This window comes from Mesoplodon bidens (assembly GCF_964165515.1).
Source record: "Mesoplodon bidens genome assembly, chromosome: 12".
NCBI classification, from domain to species: Eukaryota; Metazoa; Chordata; class Mammalia; order Artiodactyla; family Ziphiidae; genus Mesoplodon; species Mesoplodon bidens.
The window spans coordinates 74,813,562-74,827,148 of record NC_138168.1 but is presented as its reverse complement, the minus strand read 5'-3'; the positions used below and the strand labels follow the sequence as shown (position 1 = coordinate 74,827,148).

The 13,587-nt window shown below is 35.0% G+C and overlaps 1 protein-coding gene across 3 annotated transcripts in view; it reads left to right on the top strand.

Moving 5' to 3' along the window:
* SHPRH (SNF2 histone linker PHD RING helicase) overlaps positions 1-13,335 on the top strand; it is a gene marked incomplete at its 3' end in the record, with an annotated part of 90,363 nt that extends 77,028 nt beyond the window's left edge. For 2 of the 3 annotated variants that reach the window (XM_081251260.1, XM_081251261.1), the window contains exons 26-30: positions 5,384-5,476; positions 6,191-6,277; positions 7,059-7,237; positions 9,756-9,836; positions 11,146-13,335. In XM_081251260.1, coding sequence (XP_081107386.1) covers positions 5,384-5,476; positions 6,191-6,277; positions 7,059-7,237; positions 9,756-9,836; positions 11,146-11,242 — 537 coding nt within the window. Of the gene's footprint in view, positions 1-5,383; positions 5,477-6,190; positions 6,278-7,058; positions 7,242-9,755; positions 9,837-11,145 lie in introns of those variants that run through there. The other variant, XM_081251262.1, reaches the window with a different exon arrangement.
* Between the last annotated feature and the right edge of the window lie 252 nt (positions 13,336-13,587).

The following is a 13,587-nucleotide window of genomic DNA, read 5'->3' as shown; positions in this document are numbered from 1 at the left end:
TGGAAATGTGTAGCTGCTTATTCCAATCAAGTTTAACTCTATGATAAAAAATAAGCTAGTTGCACCTATTTAGTGCAGATAAGAGGCTACGAGACATTTCTGATTTCTAGTTATGCTATTAGACAACCTCTAGGCCAGATTTCTTGAGAAATTCTTTGTTGGCCTTTATTGCTAATGGATCTCTACTGTAATTTTTCATTGCCTTGACTGCCTGAATGGTCTGGAGCTTTTAACTTTGTACTTAATTTTCCATAAAGGGAAAGACCTATATGTGTAGCTTTGAGATCTAGTTTGGTTTTGTTCATTAAATTACAAGCAAGGGAGCAAAGATCTTCATAAAGAACATTTTGTAAGATTATTTTGTTGTGAAGAAGGAAAATTCCATCCTTTTCCTTCAGTGTTAACTGTTATAATGCTCTTGGCTACTTACCTCATGAGAAGAAGACCAGGAGAGGCACTAACTTGATCTGAGTGGTAGCACTTTATATGTCTCCTTTCGTAGTTCCCTAGTTGGCCTTAGAGAGAACTAGTGCCTCAGAGAGAACAGCCACAAAGATACAGTCAAGGGCGGGCAGAGGACAGATGATGGGTCTTCATTCCAAAGCTGGGCCTTGGACTTTGATGTTTCAGAAACATGAAGAAAAAACAAGCATTAATCATAGAGAAGGGTTGGTAGATATACATGTGGAAAAACTGAAGAGACTACCAAGAAAGGATAGAAATGAGGAAAAGGACAGGAACTTCAGAAGAGGGCAGAGCTGCTTATAATTAAATCCAGCTCTATCAGCCTAATATATTATGAAATGATCTAGCAGTTTTGGGGGATTTCTCTTCCATGCACCCCCCTCCCTAATTCCAGCCTAACTTTGCATCTGTGTGTTTGCTGATACAGCTAAAACATAAACTGGGTTGGATTAAGGCTGCCAGTGTACCTGTCCTGAGAATATTCATACTCTTTTAACACCTTGCACGGGGACAGACTGATATCTCTGTTTTCCTCATCCATATCTCTTTTGCTTTTTCTGTGATCCTCTCCTATATAGATATAACCCATCTCCTTCCTGTTTTAATCTTTTTAACAAAGTGAATATTTCTTTTCTGTAGCAGTGACCACATTGAGTAGTCGTCTCAGAAACTGACAGATCTGAGCCAAAGTTCATTTATGTATTTGAGGTAGAAAGAAACATTAAAAAGAACAGTAGAATGTGCATAATGCTTATTAAGATGGTATAATAAAGCATTCACTTAAATCGCTTCCAGGCCAGCCCAGCAGTATAAAACCATCCTTTGCTTTTCTCCATATTCTGTAACATGCATTAGACTGTGTGTATTTGAGAATAAGGGAGTATCTTTTCATCATTGTATATTCAGTGCCTAGTGTATTTTTGTCATTTATGTGCACAGAAAGTTTTTGTTGAATGATTTGAATAATCAAACGTGAACTTACCTGAAATACTAGAGGGTTTGAGTGATCTCTTTGATCCCTTTTATTACTCTGCTCTTAGACTAACCATGGTCTTTTCAGTATTATTTGGGGACTTTTGCTTTTCACTTGGAAGTGTTAAAACACAAGCAGAAGAGAGAAAAAAAGTTAAGAATAAGGGCCTAATGTGGTAGGTATCTCTGATTCTAAAGGCAGGAAATAAAAGTCCACAGGGTTTGCTGACTTTATTAACCTCTCCTATCACTGCTGATAGGTAGGGGAAAAAATGAGTGTTGATAGACCAGAATGAGATGGCACCACCCTCCAATTGGTAGCTTCCTTTTAGACCAGTTCCAGTGATTTCATTACACAGTACTAACCCAAAATCCACCTCAGGTCTTCTTTGTGTTAAATTAAATCTGCTCGTCTTTCAAGACTGCTCTTGTCTGAGTCTCTCTAGCTTTTATAATTTTATAATCTCAATTATAAAAGAGATTAATTGCAAGATTTGATTTACCTGTTAATCATTCTGAATGACCAAAAAAATATGTTGAGAGTTTTTAATTGTATTCTAACCCGCTTTTATTTTTATTTTGTTTATTCATTGTTTTCCTCAGGTGTGTTTGGGATTGAGAAGCCTAAACATACATATTAAAATTTTTTACATTAAGTAAACTGGTTGAGCATATACTATTTACAAAGGACCATGCTAGGCTCCAGGTGATATAAAAGTAAATGCCATTTGGTCCTTGTTTTCAAATAAATATCAACTGATAAATGACAGGAATATACTGTACTCTGAGATATGATATAATATCATATGAAATCATACTAGATAGAATCGTGGCAGGGCAATTAATTGAGGAAAAAGCTATTCTTCTCCAAATAAAATCTCTCATCTTTCCCTTATGAAAGACAAATTTAAATGTCAAACAAACACAGAAAAGTCTAATAAAGTAGTAAAGAATACTTAGTTTTTAAATCCACATTCATCAAGCATTTGTGAGCTACTAAAGCTAATATAATGTGGCACTTTTGCTTACATTACTGCATTTAATATAATTAAATGTGAACTACATATAGAAAGTTAGGAAAATATTTACAACATAAATTTAACATGTACATTATATGAGAGGTCCTACAAACCAGTTTTTCTTTAACTTTTGACCAACAGTTCCACATTATATGCCTTTCCAACAAAAATATGTGCACAGGTACCCAAAGCTATAAGTATAAGCATAGTCACTGAAGTATTGTTTGTAAGAACAAAAAAGAATGAAATCAACCTAAATATATATTAATAAACAAATATTTAATAAATTGTTGTATCCTAAATATTGTGCAGCCATTGAGGTGAGGTATATATAAAGGTCCTACATGGTTAAGATTGCCAAGATACAATGTTAAATATAAAGGCCATGTTATAAAACACATTTAAAAATATTTGTGGGGTATGTGTGCATTTTTATAGAGGCTTCTAAAATGCACAAGAAGGTCTAACAGAATAAATGCCAAATTCTTAGTGGTGTTTAGAGAGAGTAAGGCATAAAATAATAGGCTTAAATTTTTTAAGCCCAAACTTCCGTTAACTTAGTTGTCCAATGAACATACATTGCTTTTTTGTAATTTTTAATAAGTTATCCAAGGACTTCCCTGGCAGTCCAGTGGTTAAGACTCCGTGCTTCCTCTTCAGGGGGCACGCATTGGACGGGTTGGATCCCTGGTCGGGGAACTAAGATCCCACATGCCATGTATGCAGCCAAAAAAAAAGTTATCCAAAAAGTGTTTGTGCTGTATGTAGCAAATAGGACAGAAACCAGATCCTTATTTAACTTCTATTCAGTTTTTCTCCTACATTTTACTGCCTTTCTTTTTAGAAAGATCAGTAATGCTTTTTAGATTGGTAATCCTTCACTGTCTAGGGCATTAACTTTTCATTTAGCAACACATTATGAATTTTTATTAAAATAGACTCACAAAGGCAGTGTATTTTCAACACAGCATCTTGTAACTTGAAGCAACATTTGTAATGATAATTTATGATAATTTAAATGTCTTCAAGTAGTCTAAAAAGTGAAATCTTTGGGCAAAACTGCTTTAACACATTGGTCTAACATAAGGATTATGCATTTTGGCTTTGTTTTCAAAAATTGTGTAAGGCATGCCTGCTCAAACCAAGGACCACAGATATATATGAGCCACCCTCTACTTTCTTCAGTTTTCTCATTCTCAATAGCCACTTTCTGTCCATCTGGAAGAAAAGGGTATTAAGGCCATCTCACTCCCCATGTAGCTTTCTGCCAAGCAGAGCTTTGGATTTCCAGACTTCCTTATTGTTCTTCTTTCATAGTAGGAAGTAACTGGACTGGGACCAGATGGTTCAGAATTGTAGCATTTGGAAGGAATCACTGAGAGCTACCACTGAATTGGCCAAATTTTGATAAAAGGGAATATTCTAGTCTTTTCCTTCATAGAGTTAGCACTCTGGTTTGGAATGTTGCTTATAAAAGACTATTCTGTTTTCTTTTGAAATTTTTGTAAGAAGCGGCTTAATTGATAGAAGCATTCACAGTTATCCTGGTATTTCACTTGAAAATATCTTTGAAAATGAGACCTTGCAAGGAACATGGAAGTTTTCTGTCTAAACTACTAAATGATCACATTATGCTAATTTCCTGTTTTCTCTTATTTGAGATAATTTTGCTCTTATTTAAGATAATGTTTAGATTGAAGTAGGTCCCTTATACTTTTTAACCTTTCAAGTATAATTGAAAGTCTGCATACCCAGAGAAATAAATGTAGATCCAGGATTTTAATACCAGAATTTTTTAATTTCTCCCATAATTCTTTGTTGGTAACTTTAAAATTAGTAAAGCTTTCTTCCTTGTTTTGTTTATATTTCTACCTTTGAGTGTCTCTTTGTGTAAAAGTAGTAAGGGGGTGTGATTTGAGAAGAAGAGTAGTATGGGAATATTTTTACTTCTTTTTGGTTAGATCTGCCCCCCTTGTAGGATAATCTCTGTCATTGTTGTGCTCATATTTAATGTCTCTGAAAGATAATAAGTTATTGGGTATCTACTGTTTGCCAACTATTGGGCCAAACGCTTTGTATTCGTTTTCTCATTTAACCATCACAGCAACCTTTGGAAATAGATGTAATTATCATCCCTGCTTGACAGATAAGAAAACTAAGGCTTAGAAAATTTGGAATCTATATAACTAAGGAGTTGCAGTACTGGCAGTTGAATTTCGATTTATCTCGCTCAAAATCGCACGCCCTTAATCTCCCTGTCATACCATCTCCCAGAGCATTCCAGGAGGAAGACTTTCTCAATGAAGGCTACAAAAACACTTGCCTTATTTCTTCATTTTCTTATTTCTTCACTTTTTCTCATTTTCATACTCTTATCCTGGAAACGGTCATGGAAAATACAAAAAGCACTCTTTCAGTGTTTATCTAGCTTTGTATAAATCTGCTTCCGTCCAAGTGGACGTCATTTGTACCTCTGTCATTGTAGTGCCCTTGTAAGAAAGGATTCTTTGTGGGTTAGATTCTTTACTATTTGCTTACTTTGGAGTTTTGATTCATTATATTCTGAACATTTTCAATGCCATAATATCTGAAATGAAGAGTGTTTTTAATATAAATTCTGCTTATCTAAAGTAACAAAATTTTGTATCTACAAAACCCAGCCACTTAACTAAAAATTCTTATCTTAGGGTCATAGCACTGTATGACTTTCTGGTGTGCATTTTTATATTTGATTCTCTCAGGGTGTAAATCCGTATCTTGTACAGTTTGAGGCTAAAGAAAATTTCCAGCAGATACAAAATGAAAAAGGATGAACACACACGTACCTATCATATGGTTTTGTTAATAAGTGTTTTATGTTAGTTTTCCATTCCACTGTTAACTAGATTTTATTTAGTAATAATGTGTTTTCTTCTTTGTGTTCAAAGGGCAGCCATTCTACAAAAGTGGAAGCTGTGGTCAGAACTCTAATGAGAATCCAGCTGAGAGATCCAGGGGCTAAAGCACTTGTTTTCTCAACGGTACAATCAACATTTTCATCCTCATCGTTAACTCGGAGTGGCTTTCTGTTTCAAATCAGTTTATATCTGAGAAATAATTGTTAATGTTTGCCAAAATATAATTGAGATTTAGAATTACTGATAGATTTCTCCATGTTAGATTTTTTTTCTATGTTAGATTTTTTTTCTATGTCCATTGGGTAGAATTATTTTTAGAGAAATTTGATGATGCTTCACAAGGCAATTCCTATAGCTACATTTCATGTTTTTATATTAATCTTACTTAGGGATTTTCTTATATTAATATTTTTAAATTGGAATCTCTAACCTTGAAAGTCATTTCACGGATGAACTTGGTTAAGGCAAAGAAAAGTAAAATAACCTATTGAATAAAAGGTATTGAGTAAAGCTTCTAGTTTTCATTTTTGGAAGATAACTAACCACATCCATTAAGCACTCTGTAATTTGTTTTCTGTTGTTTATGTTTATCATAATTCATTTACTGAAGACACTCATTTTTCTCATTTTTTTTACCCTATCTTTAATCAGCATTTGATACAAAAAAATCTTTCAGGGTAGAACAAAATATATTAATGGTATTATACTTGAAGATTTTGTTTTTGTTTACTTAATTCTGAGGTATAAAGGATATTTTGGTTTAGTCATTTTTCAAATTTTTGTTATGTGAAAGCTGTTTGTAAATATTTATTTTCCTATTGTTTTATGTGTTCTTAGTGGCAAGATGTATTAGACATTATTTCAAAAGCTCTCACTGATAACAACATGGAATTTGCACAGATCAGTCGTGTTAAGACGTTTCAGGTATGTCAAAAGACTTTACTTATGTTTTTTTGGAGTGGATTCAGTTGCAAATTGAAACTGCTCTTAACTAGCTTACTTGCATTTATTGTCTTGTGTCGTATAAACCACAAAAACATGGTTTGACTTCTTGATTAACTATAAAATTAACATTTAAAGGCAAAGTAAAGAAATTGCATTTATTTTCCATCTATTCAGTTATACCCATAGCAAACCATATTTAAAGATCTTCTGATTTGAGGTCTGTTTCTTTAATATAGGAAGAGATGGCCGATGACACACCTTTTGAATGGTCAGAGGCCTCATGCCCCTGGGATTAAGTTCTAAAATCACTGCATTAGGGCAAACTGCATATGGTTAAACTATGCTTACATCACACTCAGCACAATGACAGGTGCACACCTAAGTGACAAACACCAAAAAAAACACCAAGAGAAAATTAGTAGATTCATGTCTCTTACCTCACACTCATTCTTGCACATTCTTTCTCTCACTCTCTTTTTCCTCTAAGCTCATATAGTTTAATTTGCATACATCACACATGTATCTTGTGATTCCATTGTATATCATAAAGAACAAGAGAGGTTATGTGACACTTTTTTTTCATAAAGTCAAGCAATAAGTTTATGTTTTCTAAAATTGGTAATTTTACACTTAATTTTCTTAGTCACTATATTTCACAATGACCTGGATACCATTAGGCATTTTAACATGAGCTACATATAATATGCTGCTCTTATTTTTAACTATCCAGCTAAAATGTAAATGTACCTTTCTTTTTTAGGAGAACCTTTCAGCATTTAAACATGATCCCCAAATCAATATTTTGCTGCTGCCCCTGCACACAGGTTCTAATGGATTAACTATCATCGAAGCAACTCATGTTCTCTTGGTGGAGCCCATATTGAACCCTGCCCATGAGCTTCAGGCCATAGGAAGGGTGCACCGCATTGGACAAACAAAGTAAGGGCTAAAGTTAACATCGGTAATATTTGCTCCAGTTTCTAAGATACAGATCAGCATTTAAACTCTTCATTTATGTTCATCATCACCTATTCATTTTTAGTTACTTCCTTATGTATTAAATTTTCAAGTGTTATTAGATGACCAGAAGACATTTTGAGATTTCCAACCCTCCCTCCTCTAAGCAGCAAACCCCAAATTCTCCCAGATTTTTGTCTCCTCCTTTAGAAACTACCCTGATCATTTCATCAAAACAGCTTCTTAAAATACTTAAGACAACTACTAAGTTGAAGGCATCTATCATAACTTTGAGAAGAATTGACTTTTGATTGGCTAAAGTAGCCTGTATTTAAAAGAAGGTATATTTCGTACATGACTGAAAACAAATAGCTTTTTTATAAATTCTTCCCCTTAGGAAAATACAGCCTTCCAGGTCCACTCTAAGAGACAATTAGTTTAGTTTAAGGCACAAAGTAATCCTAATAGTAGATATTATGTAGTATGTACTACTTTTATTCAAATGTCAGAATGGACAATTGTCCTTTATAAGGCCTCTCAGATGTATTACCTCCTGGATGTTAGATGCTTTGAATTTTTTTTTTAATGCATCCATACTAAGCACTCATTAAATAAATATTGATTGAATACTTACTATATGTCAGGCATTAAGCTAGATACTGAAGATTCAAATTGAATAAGACATAATTTGTTTCCCCAAGGAGATCACTATGTGGTACAGGAAACATGATTTGACATATTATAGTAGAGTGTGAGAAAATATAATAGAAGTACTGTGGTAACAAAAGAAGGGAGTGATCTCTTGTGCCCTAGAGAGTCAGGAAAGGCTGCATTAGATTGACTCTTAAAGGAATAATTATTCCAAAGTTGGGCTAGAAAAGGGTGCTCACACAGCCAGAGTTGCCTGTGCAGAAACACAGAGGAAATAAATAACATGATATTTCTAGGGACCCTAAGAAGTGAAATTGCTGGAGTATAAAGTATGAGGAGAGGAGTGGCAGGAGACGAGGTCTTGTATGCCATCCTCAGAAACGTGGCTTGCTTTGTAAGCAGTGGCTGGGAGAGCAAATGATGACTTTTAACTTCAGGCAAGAAAGAGACGTGTTCATCAGGCAAACTATGGCAAAGTAATATAATTGTAATAAATGCAAGCTTGTTCTAAAGTACTACCAAGTAGCATTTAAAACGTACTTATGTCTTACTGGGTTATTGCTTTTTGTTTGGTTTGGGGTTTTGGCAGTGGGGTGGGGGGAGCAGGGCGTTGGTTTTTTTGCTTTTTGGCTTTGTCTTATATCTTTAAACATTGAGTTCTTATCACTGTCTTCTAAAGCATACAGTGGACTCATCCCAGATGTAAGGCCACAAGTCTGAAAAGGCCACTCAACGCTGTTCTACAATCCTACTATGCTTCCCTAGTAAATCGATTTTTCTACTTTCTGAGGAGACTCTCTTAAGTCTCCTGTATCTTCCTCCTCCCCTTTGAGGATGATCTCGCCTCATTCAGAGAAAACAGATACAGTCAGATTAGAAGTACCTCATCTTTCCATGACCAGCTTGGGCAGTCTACCTGCATCAATACCCACATAGTTCATTCAGTAAGTTTTTATTGAGCTCCTCCTGTGGGCCAAGCACTGTTCTAAAGTACTTGAGATGCCCTCACAGAGCTTAAACTCCAGTTGTAGGGGGTTGGTAGAGAGACAGATGGTAAACAATAAACATAATAAGTAAAATATATATTATGCTAGGAGCAGGGAAAAGAGGATTGAGAGTGCAGGCGGCTGGGCAGGAAGGCATGGAGGTTCTTATGAAGAAGGTAACAGCTGAACAAAGAAATGTGAAATGAGATAAAAAAGAGAGAAAGTCCTGCAGATACCTGCCATCTCTGCCTCCGCTTTCTGCCTAACAGTCCGTCCTCTATACAGCAGCCAAAAGGACTTCTAAAGTATAACCAGGAATAATTCAAATCATGCATTAAACCCACTGACAGCAAGAATCCAAATTTTTGCCACGTCCTATGAGACCCTTTGTGATTTGACCTCCCTGCCCTTGGTTGACAATATGCTTTGGCCATGCCAGCCTTCTTTCTGCCCCTCAGACATTTTAAGCGTGTGCCAAGCACATTCTCTTCCCAGGACTTTGCATTTATTGGCTGCTTCTTCTACCTGGAAGCCCCTCCCACTGCTCCTTTGCTTATTAGCTGTCTCATCCCCATCAGTCATGCTTCAAGCCATGTGTCAGCCTCCTCATGTCATTGTCTGTACCTGAAAATATCTTATTTTGTGTGTGTTGATTGTGTGTCTCCCCTCAATAGATACTTGTTCATTCAGATTAAATCATTTGTTGTATTCACTGTTGATCATTGCCCCCTCCAGCACCTGGATTAGTCCCTGCCACGGTAGATACCAACTGACTGACGAATATAACATATAATATATGAAGTTTGTTTGTTCTAATTTGTTTTAAGGTGTTTTTAAACTTATAATTGTTATGTACCTTCTAGACCCACTATTGTACACAGATTCTTAATTAAAGCAACAATAGAAGAAAGAATGCAAGCCATGCTGAAAACTGCCGAGAGGAGGTAGGTAACAGTTTACTTCAAGTGGACAGAAGTTTTCCTGTTCATAAAAGGTTGTAATAAGTGTGTAGAACTTCTTCACCTAGATGACCACTTAGTCAACCAAAAGATATAAGTGCAAATACTTTTTAAAAGCACGGTATGGCATTTTACCTCTCCAAAATTTCCCAGTTAGTACTTTGGGCATTCTATATTTGACTTAATTTATTAATAGGGATTGTAATATATAAAAATATTTAAACTGTCCTACTATTAAAGAAACTTCAGTTCAGAGCTAGTATACTTTAAATCACCCATGTGTGTTGGGGGCGGGGTGTGGAGGGAGGAACTATCCTACATTTCTTTGCCACTCTGGATTACTTTTTAAATGAAATCTATCTTTATGCCCAACCTAAAAGCTTTAGTCTGATAGCTGTAACATGAAATTTAGAGTGCTGCTTGATACATCACACTGGTTAGTCACATGCAGGTAGAAAGGTCTGGACTTAAAACTGGGCTGGTAATTGTGGCATTAATTTCAAAAGCAGAACAGAAGCAGAGAGACCAGAATAGCCTTAATTTTGAAAACTTAAGTTTGGAATCACAAAGCTTCCTAACATTTATTTCCTAATTAATTTTCTTTAACGTCATTTTGAAACATAAACTAATACCTAACTGAATCCTTGTGAGATAGGTATGATTGGAAGATACACTCAGAAGAGATGATTGCCTTAGAAGGGATTGTTTCCACAGAGGTACTTTGCATAGCAAAGAAGCCATTGGAAACCAGAAATTCTCTTTCATTGGTGGTCTGGGAAAGAAAGGTTACCACAAGAGCTTTTTGCCTCAAACATGAAGGCTTTTTGTTAGTGGTGTTTCCATATGTCACAGAATTCAGTGCTTATATTTAAGCTGCCTCAATAAAGCAGCAATTAAAAGAGCTGTTGAATTTTTCTTGAAACAAATTAACTTCGGATACTAAGAAGGTAAGTTGTAAGGTGAGAGCTTTAGTACTAGCTGGCAGGGGTTTTGTTTCTTTGTTTTATTAATTGTGCAGAGAAAGACATTTTATGACCAAGTTTGAAAATGGTATATAGAAATCTTCACTAATTTTAACAAGTTGTAATAATGATCCCATTGCCTACTTTCTTCCAGGAGTTTCTTATAACTCAATTACAAAAACTTAGAACAAATATGTTCTTATATAAGAATATAATATTATACTATTATGTCTTATATTATTATTATAAGACCAGACAGTATATAAGGACAAATATAATAATTTATCCCTTGGGGTTTCTTTCTGATTCTGCTCACTTGCAAAATCCTGCAGTCACACAAACCCATCAGCGAAACATTCCGAGGCCTCTGTCTTGACCGTGGCTGATCTGGCAGACCTATTTACCAAAGAAACTGAAGACCTTGAATGAAGTACACTTGATTCAATCCACAGACTTTAATGTGTTTTAAATTTTTCATAGTTTATAGAATAAAGTTAAACAATCCAATAGATGTCAGTAAACAGTGTTCTTAGTTGAATGAGTTTATTTCTTTTTCAGTTGTACAGTGTCCTAGTAGTTATTGAGTCCTTTCCAATATACTGTTTCCACAATAGCTATAAAGATTTTTAATTTTACACTCCCAATAAAATATTTATTTTTGTTCCAAAGCGTACCTCTATCTGAGGGAATTAAGAGAGGTAATGTGTACTTTTCTTTTGGTAAGATCAGTCTTAAAAAGAGGTAGAATAGGGCTTCCTTGGTGGCGCAGTGGTTGGGAGTCTGCCTGCCAATGCAGGGGACACGGGTTCATGCCCCGGTCTGGGAGGATCCCACATGCCGCGGAGCGGCTGGACCCGTGAGCCATGGCCGCTGAGCCTGCGCGTCCGGAGCCTGTGCTCCGCGACGTGAGAGGCCCACGTACCTCAAAAAAAAAAAAAAAAAAGTTAGAATAACAGAGGAAGACAACTAGTCTAGTTGTACATGACCTGGTGTACTCTACCAACTAGATCTCAATTTTGAAAGAGCCTTCAGTATCTTTAGCACATGATTCACCAATATCTTATTAGTGATATTTTTAAAAGATGGTGAATTATGTTAACTCCTAGTTCTTTGAGTAGATATAGACTGTAACTCCATAAATAGTAACTTTAGAGTAATGCAACTCCTAACAATAAGTTAATATTAGGCAATTATTTCTTTTCTCTGTATCTTGCCACTAAAAATCAAAACACTGCACACTTTAAGTATTTCTATTCTATGTTAAGTATTATCAGTGTAAGCAATTAACTTTAGCCTTTCTAAGTGTATTAATGTTTACTTTCCTTAAAATTATCTAAACTGCTTTCTCTACTTTTAATTTGTCTTACTGAGTTTTTACATGTTTTAAGATTGATGTATCTGTAAATATTGCAGTGTTTATAATTTCAATTCTTATCATTATAACATGGCAATATGGCAGGGGTTTTTTTATCATTATTATATTAAAGTCCTGGGTTCTTTTCCTTTCCCATGTTCTCGTGTAACTAGACTTTTGACCACTAATATCTAAATTTATGATAGGATTTGTTATTTCATTCCACTAGTACTTTCCTCAAGGACTAGTATTTGATCTTCGGAGCAAGAGAATGTCATATTCACATAAGCAAATAATTGCAAGTGATAATAACCTAGTGTTTCTTCTTCTGTGAAGAATTAATGGACTTTGAAATTGCTAAATAAGGAGTAGCATTGCTAAATAAGGAGTAGCTTGTTGTATCCTAGCCATTTGATGTAATACAGATGTTCTTGATTTGTTTCCTTTGAGCCTTCAGAGTTTTAAATGACCCTCAGGACTCATTAGCTCCTACTTAGTTGCCCAGAAAACTGTAATAGAAGTATACCCTGGATCACATTTGTCCGAGAGGCTTTGGTGCTTAGTTAAGGTGCATTTTCTTATTCTGGTTTATAGGGTGACATAATTCAACTGAAGAAAACACACACACATTTTTGGTGCTTATTTTCTTCAGTTGAAGGAAGATATACATTGATTCTTTTATATGAAATATTAAACAGAACTATTATTTTTGTAGCTCTTTACATGTCATAAAGAGCTTTCCTATACATTCACGTGTTTAATTTGCCCAACAGTCCTGTGAAGTTGATATAGTTCATATCATTCCTGTTTTAAAGGTAGAGAACTGAGATTCAGAAATATTGAGAAATATGCCTATGACACACAGCAAGTAAACAGTGGAGCCAAGGTCCCCTGACTGCAAATCTCATGTTCTTTCTCTAAATCATATACCTTGTTGAGATTCAGAAGGCCCATGATTATAATTTAATGATGAACATATTTCAGTATTTCTTTTTGTTTGTTTCCTAGTATTCCTTTCTGCACTACAGTTTTAGGGAAAACAATTTGATATGCTTTAATTTTGTAAAAAGAAAGAAATATAAATATATAAATATACCTATCTGTATTAGAGAAAACCTGCTCTTATTTATTTCTGTAAAATATTATCAAATAAATATTTTAGTGTAAATTGAAATTTGGGGATTTATTTAATTTCTGATCCATAGAACATACTGCGTGGTTTTTGTTTTTTGTTTGTTTTGGTCTCTCAACAAAAGGTGTCAAAATTGTTTATACCACAGAATCCTATATTTTATAGACATTTATTATTTCTTCAAAACTGTTGTGACACTTCTCCCAAATGATTGTTCAGAACAAATTCAGATCTCGTCCCCACATCTTGGCTGCAAGCAAAGGACTTCTTTGTTTCCTCCTTCCATCA